Source organism: Pungitius pungitius, chromosome 9 (genome assembly GCF_949316345.1).
Source record: "Pungitius pungitius chromosome 9, fPunPun2.1, whole genome shotgun sequence".
Lineage (NCBI taxonomy): Eukaryota > Metazoa > Chordata > Actinopteri > Perciformes > Gasterosteidae > Pungitius > Pungitius pungitius.
The window spans coordinates 13,755,177-13,766,392 of record NC_084908.1 but is presented as its reverse complement, the minus strand read 5'-3'; the positions used below and the strand labels follow the sequence as shown (position 1 = coordinate 13,766,392).

General features: G+C 46.3%; 1 protein-coding gene across 7 annotated transcripts in view; it reads left to right on the top strand.

Moving 5' to 3' along the window:
• LOC119218201 (axin-2-like) overlaps positions 1-10,488 on the top strand; it is a 65,554-nt gene extending 55,066 nt beyond the window's left edge. For 5 of the 7 annotated variants that reach the window (XM_062564447.1, XM_062564446.1, XM_037472431.2 and 2 more), the window contains 8 exons: positions 1,636-1,738; positions 3,522-3,662; positions 4,248-4,669; positions 4,781-4,930; positions 5,011-5,244; positions 5,379-5,483; positions 5,995-6,120; positions 8,641-10,488. In XM_062564447.1, the coding sequence (XP_062420431.1) occupies positions 1,636-1,738; positions 3,522-3,662; positions 4,248-4,669; positions 4,781-4,930; positions 5,011-5,244; positions 5,379-5,483; positions 5,995-6,120; positions 8,641-8,767 (1,408 nt within the window). In that variant the 3' untranslated portion in view covers positions 8,768-10,488. Of the gene's footprint in view, positions 1-1,635; positions 1,739-3,521; positions 3,663-4,247; positions 4,670-4,780; positions 4,931-5,010; positions 5,245-5,378; positions 5,484-5,994; positions 6,127-7,222; positions 7,337-8,640 lie in introns of those variants that run through there. The other 2 variants (XR_005120358.2, XM_037472432.2) reach the window with 2 other exon arrangements.
• Positions 10,489-11,216: the final 728 nt, after the last annotated feature.

The window sequence follows — 11,216 nt, the reverse complement described above, 5'->3', positions numbered from 1 at the left end:
CCCCATAAAGTAAGGGCCCATGAAACCATCAAAGAGCCCACGGCTGTTTTTCGTTTTCCCAACCTGGACAAAGCGCCGCGGCCGTCACGTGGTCGGCCGCTTTGGATGGCTAAAAAACACGGTGGTTGGGAAGTCGCGAGCTTTGAGGCGTTCGCCGGCAGGTTCGGGGGTTCTCGGTTAGCGCTCAAGTTCCTCTGGGCTGTTGAGTTTTACTTTTGAAGAGTTTCCCGTGTTTCTTCCCGCACCTCCAGGGACGGTGGCTTGTACTCTCGAGGGGACAGTTTGTGAAGCATTGATTTTGGTTGCAGGCTCCGCCTACAAGGAGCTTGCTGCAACACGGCTGATGTCAGCAGCTTGGCTCCAGTGTCTGATTCCTCCCGATAACGCCACTCGGAAATGTGACTGGCGAAAGTCACATTTCAGTTGAGGCTTGTTTCGGGGAGTACAGAAGACACATGGATTTAGTGCTAAACAGCGTGATGTCTTAATATCATATTCTCTTACTAGTTCCCAACGAGGTCTTTGACACAGCGATCCCTCCTGCGCTCGTCCACAGCTCTCCGCACGCTGAGTGGTATCAATAAAAAATGCAGCTTCTATTAGTGTGTTCTTTTGCCGTGGCTAAAAGGCACACTGCAAATTTGAATCTCATTTTCCAGATAAAGAACAAGAAGAGCAGGATTTGGGAAAGGGGGGCGGAAGAAGAAGGAAGGGGGGGGGGGGACTTTTTTTTTCTCTTTTTGCTTATATCTTATTTATGGATTTACTTGGACGCTGGGGAATGCTGCTGCACCAACTTCAAACATTACCTTATCTTACAAACCAGCCTTTTGATGTTGCTGAGATCAGAGGCTCACAGCACAGTGCTTGCCAAACGAAGATGGCAGTGGGTGCATATGTGCATGAGTGTGAGATTTCAAAGAGGCAGCAGAAAAAGTAGCGTTTGGGCTAGGTCAGACACTTCTGAGCAGCCAAAACGGCCAAGATAATTGGCCCAGCTTAAGTGGCAGCTGACTGCAAAAGCTAGCCGACACAGAATGAAAATTGGAGAATAAATGCTAAATTGTCCGGAGACTATTTGAATTCCGAGATAAATCTCTATATTTTATATTAATTTGTCAGACCTACCAAGCCTGCAGGACTTAAGAAGCCTTTTGCTAGCTTGTTGTAGTTTCCAATCCCAGTCGGCGACTGAGTCGGGCGTTAATTTGTCTGCTTTTTAAACAACCGCTGTCAGAGTTTACAAGGACCAAAGTAATGTTATCAGTGAGGCTCTTCTTTTGAAGCCCACAGTGGGATGTTTAGCATATCTCCACCATTGTTCTGGTGTGTTTTGTTATGTGTGTTTTTGTTGCCTTGGCTTCAAGGGCTCTGTGGCCTTTTGATTTCGATGTAATGTGCCTAGTGGGTGGTTACCGAGTGGTGTTGTGTCGGTCACTTCAATGATCTCCTAAGGGCTCTTTCTCCACAACGACTGGCTAATGGTGCTAATGCACCGACAGTTGGTGTGGAGGTATTGTGACTCGCGAGAGTTGCATTAAATTATGAAAAATAATAGCAGATCAATTGTAAGTAGCATTCATTTCGAGGGGTTGTTGGCTGTCTTGTCATGTAATATCTTTTGTTTTTCAACAGAGATGGAATCCCTCCGTATAAGCTGGGCACCAAGAAGCAACTCCAGAGAGAAATCCATCGCAGTGTCAAAATCAATGGCCAAATAACGCTACCCCACTTTCCCGTAAGTGCCACTTCCTGTCTCAGTGTTTCCTTTTTTGTAATGCGCTAAGCTCAAACTTTTACAAGCTGACAGACAACTGGGTCCTGATTCCCTTGAGGAGTTGTGCTTTATTTTATTTTTTTCAGCGCTCATGTTGTGACAGAATACTATATTTCATTCCCTGGCTCATTTTCATTTAAAAGCCAGGGTAAATGAAAGGCGAGATTTGCATACCACTTCACTTCTTCTGCACCCCCCCACCCACCCCCCCTCCTCCCTTCCCAGATGCGTCTTGAGGCAGTAAATATAAACTTGTATTGTCATCTTTGTGCTCTGTCTCAGTTACTGTAGTATCATTCACAGAGCGTCAAAGCTTCGTACAACCTTCATGTTTTCATGCGTCAACGCTAGCTTAAAAAAATAACTGATATGCTGTTAGTGGTAATTATTAAATTCAACATTCCCCTTTGAACTGACTAACAGTAGAGTTAAGAATCCAAATCACTGTTCAGTCCCACTTTTCTTCTGCTCCCAACCTGATCGGTTCCCGTTAATATTCAGGTCATACGGCGCATGTACTTTGAATTCATGATTTTAAAGACCCGCTGAAGCGGTTGTCGGAATGTTTAAGGAACTGGGTTATGGCAGATTGACACTGGTTAGAAGGTGGGTCTGTTTCGAGGCAAAAAAATAATAATTTTGTCTTCAAATCCCAACACAGGTATCTGTCTATTAAGTTTGTGTGTGCATGCAATTTTGCTCTTTCTCTCTCCCCCTCTCTCTTTCTCTTTTCCTTTCCCACTTGCACTCCTTTAATGTCTCCCTCCTGATTTGGAGATGGCTCTGTCTCCCATGATGCACCAGCCCCAGGCAGCAGGGGCCCCGTGCAGGGCTGGCGCTCCTTTGCCAGCAGCTCTGCTTGCCTTTCTTCTTCTTCCCTTCATCGCGTCTACAAAGAGATGAGAGCAACAACAAAAAAAGAGTCAAAATCAAGAAAGCCAGTGTGCCAAATAACAAAAAAGTAACGCGAGAGAGAGAGAGAAGCCAGTGCATATAGTTAAAGAAAAGGGAGGATAATGTGACTAGAGTACCTCTGAGCTGCCCTGCATGCAGCCGGCAAATAAATTACTACTTCCCCCCAGATCTTCCCCGAATTTGACTCCCTCCCTATTTTCACTCCTGTCTCGCTCCTTCTCTCGGCCTCCATCGCCACTTCACCAACGCACATCTCTGTCCTCTTCCTCTTTTTTTTTTTTTTCATGCAGTTAATTTTGTCCCCCTCTCCCCCTTTTTAAATTTTTTTTTTTTTTTTTATTCCCCTCTCTTCACTTTCTTCTCTGTCGATATCTGGCTTTTATTCGGAGATTTAAAGCCGCGTGTCCCTCCCACCCCTAGTGTGCGTTTGATGTTTGACAAGGGCCCTTTGAAGTTTGCTGACTTCAGAGGCTGCCTAGCTGATGGCTTGGTCGGGCTACAGAGGGCGCAGGCAGGGGGCCTCCCCTCCGAGCGAGACCAACTGCTACCAACCCCGCCACCGCTACCCCCTTCTCTCCTGCTCACCCGCCAGCCTGGCACTGCCAAGGGCACTGGGTATGGGAAGATCTGGGGAGGGATGGGCGTAGGGAGACGGTTCAGGTTAGCTCGAGGGCAAGGGCATCTGGATTAGGGCTTTTGGAATAGTAGCAGGCTTTTTGGAACGAGATGGGACGCTGGATTAATGCAGCTCATGGCAACGTTGTAAAACGCCGCAAACCGCAGACACACGCTCAGTTTGTCCTTCCCCCCTGTGTTTTTCATCATGCAGAGGACACATCGGCTGCCTAAGGAGATGACCCCCATTGAGCCCTCAGACTTTGCTGCCCAGCTGATATTGCGGCTGGAGAAGCTGAAGCGAGAGCAGGACACCATGAGCTCACTGGAGGAGAGGCTGCAGCAGATCCAGGAGGTACGGATGGACGCAAACCTGTTCTCAAATGGCCTTCACTTGGAAACTCTAACTTGTATATCCAAGTTCTATACTGCACTGCAAAAGCCTTTCCGCCCAGCTTTAGTATGTCGAAGAACAGGAGAAAGACCATGGGATTTGAATGTCTGTCTTGGTTTAGCTCCTTCATCCCTTCCCCTCCCTGTCCTCCACTCTTTCATCCGAAGGAACTTTCAAACTTATGTTTCTAGACACACTTGAAGCTCCTTCAAATAGTTAGCACTTAGATACTCTCCAGTGGCACGTTCGCTGAGTATGTGTAGTGCCAGTCTCTTTGTGCGGCACAGGGACACTCTGCATTATAGATGAAGCGCACCCAAAGCCTGTTAGCGAAGATAACAGTGCGGCAAAAAAGGAAACTCAAATCAAGTTACCCAGGCGTTTGCTCTCACTGACTTCACAGGACGACAGATATAAGTTGGTATAAGTTGAGACATACATTCCCAGCTTGCTGCCTTTCCCACATGTGACTGTGTATAAATGTTTTCTCAGTTGTCTTACTCTTTTTTTTTTCTTCTTTGCTTTTTTTTTTCTTTGCCTGCCCAGGAGGAGGAAAGGGAGGAGAGCGTTGACCTCACCAGCAGCACTTCCCTCCATCACCCTCTCTTCCCGTCTGGCAGCCAGTGCGAGGAGGACCCCCAGGCAATCCTGGACGAGCACCTGTCCCGAGTGCTGAAGACACCCGGCTGCCAGTCCCCAGGTGTGGTTCGGCACTCACCGCGCTCCCGCTCCCCAGACCGGACGGATGCTATGTTGTCCTCTGGCCACGGGCCCTTCTTTGGCGCTTATCCCGGGGCCACCAAGGTTCTGGTGACAGGCAAGCCGTCCACTAAGCACATCCACCACCACTATGTCCACCACCACCACGCTGGCCTCAAGACCAAGGAGCAGATCGAGGCCGAGGCGGCTCAGCGGGTGCAGTGCCTCTGCCCTCCAGGGGGCGCCAACTACTCCGACTTCATCCCTGCGTGAGTGTCTCTTCTAAACACTGCTGCGACGAGTTGTCAGTAAACTTTGGGCATTTTCCCCGTGGTAAAGCTTCTCCATGGCACTAACTTGGGCTCTCCTCCTTCCTCCAGTCGCTGCAGCACTTTGTCCAGACGACCAGTCAAAGCCACAGACGAGGGCGTGTCTTCACCGCGTCTTCCCTTCGATGCCACTGACCGCTCCCAGAATGTTTGGCAGTGGATCCTAGAGAGCGAGAGGCAGGGCAAGCACAAGCCACACAGGTAAGTTTCGGTCAGGACTCTTCACATTATTCATTGTGTCTCGAGTTCCCGGCTGATGATGACCATTTTTATCCTAACAGCACTCAAGGCCTGAAGAAGTCCAGCCCGCTTGACCCCAAGACTCTGCCCGGTCGGACCCCACCCTCTTGGGGTGGAGGCGGCATTGGCAGTGGGTCTCACCTCCGTGGCCACCACCCAGGCCACCCGTTCATCCAGGACCCGGCCATGCCCCCCCTGCCCCCACCCAACACCCTGGCACAGCTTGAGGAGGCCTGCCGCAGACTGGAAGAGGTCTCGAAGCCACCGAAGCAAAGGTAGACGCACAAAACCAAAACTGACAACATATGCCCCATGGTCCACATTTAGAATAAAATGAAGGTTCTGCATAGCCCAATCCTTACTATGAATGTGGTTATTGATTACTCATTGGTGTCTGTTATTCCAACAGGCATTCAACAGGAGCCAGCAGCCTTCAGAAAGACAAGAGCCATCTAACAGCTGTTGTCCCCGCTGGATGCAGCCCGCTAGCCAGCCCCGGACTCCAAGCAGACGAGTACGCTGATCTTTCTCAATTGCTTTCTAGCTATTAAGCTTTTCACATTTTGCTTCCGCATACCCATGGACATTTTTTTTTGTCTTCCCCGCTCTCTGAGCTTGTGTTTTCACCCTCTTCCTCACTGATTTCCTCGCTCTCCCTTTCAAAGGGAGATGTTGTGAGTCAGCATCGCTATGTCTTTGAACTCCTCTTCTCTTGCTTTTTAATCATTTAGGATTAAACATGCTTTAATACAGAATCATAACCAACACACACACACACACACACACACACACACACTCACTCAGTGTGTTAAGTTGCCCCCGGTAACTCAAATTAATTTACCCCACTTTACATTTGTGTTTGATGATAGGCCAAAGCCACCTGACTGTGAGGCCTCTTTTATTTTCAATTGTTTGACCCTTGGGTGTAAGATTAATTACACACCAAAGATGCTTTGTGACTACATTTAGCAATCTGACCAATAGTTCAACTTTTTAAAACCAGTTTTTGTTTTGAATTGTTTCAGGTCTAAGGAGCTAATGGTCACGTACTTCTTCTGTGGTGAGGAGATTCCTTATCGCAGCATGATGAAGACCCACTGCCTCACCCTGGGACACTTCAAGGAACAGCTTAGCAAGAAAGGCCACTACCGGTAATTATGAGCCACTCGCAACTCACGCTGCACACAAACCACAGTTCTGGCTCATGCTCGGACAGATGTTTGTTCACACCTGTTTGGATGAGGGTGGTGCTGGAGCGGGATTAGTTATCTTTGCATGTATGTGCATTTGTTATTGTACTTGTCTGCTGAGTGGCAGTGTGAAATACTGGAGCCTGATGGTTGAAAGGAAACCGGCCTGATCCGCTATACTCAGAGCTTACAGAAAGAGGGGGGAGAAGAGGGGCTCTGGCGCAATACTTTTTTCCCCACATCTGGGACTGATTTCCATAGTAAGGCAGCCTTAATAAATATGGCTTTGAAGACTGGGCCATTTTATTTAGTGCACAAAGACCATCGCGAGGACTTCAAATTCCTCCTCCAAACTATTGCATCAGACATTAAAATCAAACGCCCGGAGAACCGTCTTCTGTTAATCCACAATGGCTGTTTACACAGCAAAAATACCTCCTGTCAACGTCAGAAGATGGGGGGAAAATTTCTAAACAAAGTAAGGACTTATTGAGCACTTTAAAACATTACATAACATTTGAATGAGAACTTCCAGGATTTATTCACTAACTGTTTTAGTGCTGCATAGGTTGTATGTCACTGAAAAGACACAAAGTCCGCATGCCCATGACATCAGCATTACGTTACAGCCACATCTGCTTGTTAGGCAAGAGAGAAGGCCTGCAAACAAGTCATTGCACCGCTGCTATCCCATAACTCTTCAGCAAGAATGAGAAGGAGGTGGAGATGAAGCGTCTGGCTTCAATAGCAGCAGAATGTGTGGAGTTGGTTAATTTGGACATGGCAGCGGTACAGTGGAGAACAGTACGCTGCAGCTCTGCCAGACAATATTAGTGCCAGATGTTGCAGAGAGAGAGAAAAATCCTGCCACATAAAACATGTTCCAATAGTAGACTCTTCCTGTCACTGTGTCTCATTCTCTAAAAACAAAGTGATGACTTTGAACCATTTTTGAGTGAAAATAAAGCACCCTGAAACAATTCAATTTTGAAGGACAACGCATTAATTGGGTTTCTACTAATGAAAATGAAAAGGCTAAATCCCAAACTTTTCTCTGTTGTAGAAGCTTTGCTGAAATGCCGTATCATTAAACAAAGCCATCCCCCCCTTCGTCACATTGCCGCACACTTGAGTAGAAACTCTTGCAGCTGTGGTAACGCAACCTCCTCCTTTGTTGGTATGTAATTACAATCAACATGGCAAATAAAACTATGCACTTTTTCTACGCCCCTCCTTAAATGTGTTGGTTGAATGACTTAGCTGAGCGATCGCTCATAAAACAGCTTTTTTTATTCTCCCTTTTTTTCTTTATGTATTCCTAACACAGACACACATGGGCAAAATGAGGCATTTTTCCATTACAAAGCTTATCATTAAATCCCCTCCTGCTGATCCTTTGCTGGGTTGAAAGTAGAGAGGAGAAATCATTAGGAGCTCCAGGAGACTTCACAGTCACTGGGACCAAGCTAACCCTGGGAGTTATCTATGCTTGAGAGAGGAAGAAGAGTAGGCTAGCTAGGTGACCTGTGACCTCCACGAGACTGTCTGAGCGGTCCCCCCCCTCCCCCTCTCAGGGTAAAGCCTCTCAGGCTCGGCCCACATTGAACCTATCACACCCACTCGCCGAGCCAAAGACAGGCCGGCGCACCACTTCCCCCTGCTTTCTTCGCTTGCCGCTCCCCCCTTTTTTCCCTCTCTTCTCTGCTGGTGATCGGAAAACTGCCCAAAGTCTGTGTGTGTGTTTGATGCCGTGTGTGGATAAGAGAGAAACACAGGGCGTGTTTCTGTGCAAGCAGCGGAGTGTGTTCTTTCAGTCACAGGCAGACTCTCAGGCACCTGAAATGCCATCCCATGTGACAGAAAGGGCCTTCATTTGACAGCCAACCCAATTAGAAGCCATGCAGACACCGAATGGGATGGGGGTCATTGCTGAAGAGACAGAGGAGAGTGAGAGAGGGGGGGGGGGGGGGCGCAGCAGCCTTAAGACAGCCTCTAATTAACCCTTCAGCTTAAATAAGACCTTGCAGGACAGAGAGGCATCTATAGAATGGCCATCAGTTGGATGAACACACACAAGCAGGCTTTTTCTAGCAGCTGAAATTATCATAGGGAGTGTTTAAACGGAGGGTTCAGCTCTGTTTGTGCAGCGGTGTGATGTGGAGTCAGCCTCTGCCTTTGAAGTGTGCAGGGATGGCATTGAAGGCTATGACTAAGTTGTTTTGCGCTGGATCCATTTCTGGCTATGAGAGTGTGTTTGTTTGTGTTTGATTTGGACTGAAGGGAGTTGGGCGCGAGCATGTAAATGGAAATAGTTGTGTAGGTGCCTCAAAGCGGTTGAAAACAGGAGGAAATGCATCAGATGCACTCCTGCTGCCACGCTGTCAGTTTTCATTTGAGTTCAAATGTTTTTTTTTCCACATGCACCTACACTCAACGTTTACTAATCACAGGCCTCTCTCTCTCTTTGTTTTTCCTCTTCAGGTACTACTTCAAGAAAGCAAGTGATGAGTTTGAGTGTGGTGCCGTGTTCGAGGAGGTGTGGGAGGACGCCACTGTGTTGCCCATGTACGAGGGCAAGGTTCTGGGCAAAGTGGAGAGAATGGACTAACAGCCACTTTGTTGCCAACCAACACGTTCCCCGCCCAACCAAAAGCTAAACTGTCCCTAAAAAATGAGCTAGAGACTCTTTGTAATTAACAAAACATACTCTGGACTCCTGTTATTATTATTTTTTTCTTTCTATTTCTTAATATTAAGCTAAACAGAGTTAATATATCCAGCACAAGAGGAGTGTTTGAAGGAAGACGAGCCAATGAAGTATGTCGAACCCACAGGAGGCGCCGCCCCTCCCTGACTTTATCAACCAATCAGCCTTAGAAACACAAGGGAATGACACAAAAGACTTACACATGACCAATACAAGGATGATGAAGATGGAGATGATTAGAGGCCAGTGGGGGGAGACCCCCCCCCCCCCCTCTTCTTGAATATAACCACTGAAGATATAGGTGACCGTTTTGTTGTGATGAAAGACTGATGGTGTGTTCAAGTGCAACGGACTAGCAGGCGCTGAAGACACGTTGCCACCAACCTGCTCTTAAAGTTACACTCCAACATTGTTACAAAAAATGTCTGTACGTGTGCATATACATACATGCATATATGTATATATACATGTATTATATATATAGAAGCTTTTTTGTCTTGAGATGAAATTGTTTTAAGTATTTATTGAAAAAAAAACCCACTCTTCTCCCTGTTTTTAAAAACCTGTGTGACCCCCCCCCCCCCTCCCCTCCCTATTCCAGCCAATGGGCAAGCTGCTTTGAATGTTGGGAGAATACTGTGGTGATGTTTGTTTCTGTCTGTTTTGACTTTACACAAAGGATGTGACACTAGCCTAGCACCTCCCATAGCCTTGTAGCCCTGTCTGATCCAAACTAACAACCTTAGCAGTTGTCTTGTCTGAGGCGCACTCCCTCTTTTATTCTAATGGTCAATTCCAGTCTTATATGCTGCTGATAATTTCTAACTTTTGTCACACTCATCCCCCCCCCCCCCCCCCCCCTGTGTTTTTCTCTCAGTCAGGCGACAGAGCTCAATCTTTTGTGTTGTGCCTTTGTTTGTAAACCAGGCATTGCACGAGGGTAGGGGGTTAAAAGCAGTTGCAGACACACACAGAGGAGAGACCTGGAGCACAAGCTTTACCATTTAATAACGGCAGTGTTTACAGCCAGCACACAAGGAGATTGTGCTAACAAGAGCAAGTTTGGGTCACTGAGAAGGACTTCTCGAAGGAAGTCAGCTAGTGTGTCGAAAAACACAAACAAAAACAGAAGAAAAAAACCTGATCATTGAAGAATTATGGCTCCAATATCCTATGAATGTTGTTACATTGACATCGTATATAGCAGAGCTCCTGTATACCTTGTAATTATGCATTCTGAAGTATGGATACTGACGTTGTGATGCACACATACTGTACACAAACAGTACACACATTATCTCTGGTGTTTAACGAGTACAGCACCTGTGCCTACATGGATGCCATACCATGTGCTACCCTGTTTCAGGGTTCTAATATATATCCCTTGGTTTTCAGAAGGGTTTTATGTTGAAAAGATATTTTTATGCTTTTAATAATATCCTGTAATCATGTTCTTTTTTTTTAGTTTTTACACCACAGCCTTTTTTTTCCATTATATCTAAACTGTAAATTATACATTATATAAAGAGTTTCATTTAAAGATTTACATGGACCTATAATTATTGTAATTATTGAGAGATGTAGCCTTTATTAAAGTTTTATATTTTTCAAATGAAAGCTGTTGTGCCAGGATTTGTTCATGTTGTCATCGACAATCACCTTTCAAAGCACTTCTAATGCATTGTGATATATACGATTTCTAGTATGGATTTCTATTTACTAGAGTACTGACCAGCGTTTCCATAACATCGGACCTAATGGGATGGTATTAGCAAACCCCCAGACGATCATTCTTGATAGCAACGCCAATGGAAATCAACTTATATGGCGTCAATCCTTCTTTAGTTTGGCAAGTGACCTTAGCTTACCCTCGCCAACCGTCAAAACAAAGTCATGGAGTCATAAAAGACGATATGTCGCGTGTCAAATCCTTATGGTAGACACAGTCTCGGGGCGAAAGGCAGTGGGCGCACAATCATAGACATGAGGATAATTGATTTGTGTCGCGGATTTTTCTGCAGGGAGGGTGTTACAGTGGGTTGCTTCATCACTGACAATCAAAATTCTGCAATTATTGAAAGTACTTTGCATGAAATACCATAAAGAAGTTCATTCATTGCACACAAAAACATTTTGAGCGGGACGGGTGCACACAGACTATTCAAGTGGGCGCCATACATTCCATTTATTCCTTGCACTTATTTCGGCATCCGTCCACCGACTTGTTCTCCTTCGTCATCCTCCGTAGCGCTTCGCTAGTAGCAGCAGGGATTCTGCACGGCACATCCATGCTTAAAAATCCGATTTGAGCTGGTCTGAGACGCATCCGTAAAATATCCTATTGAAATCA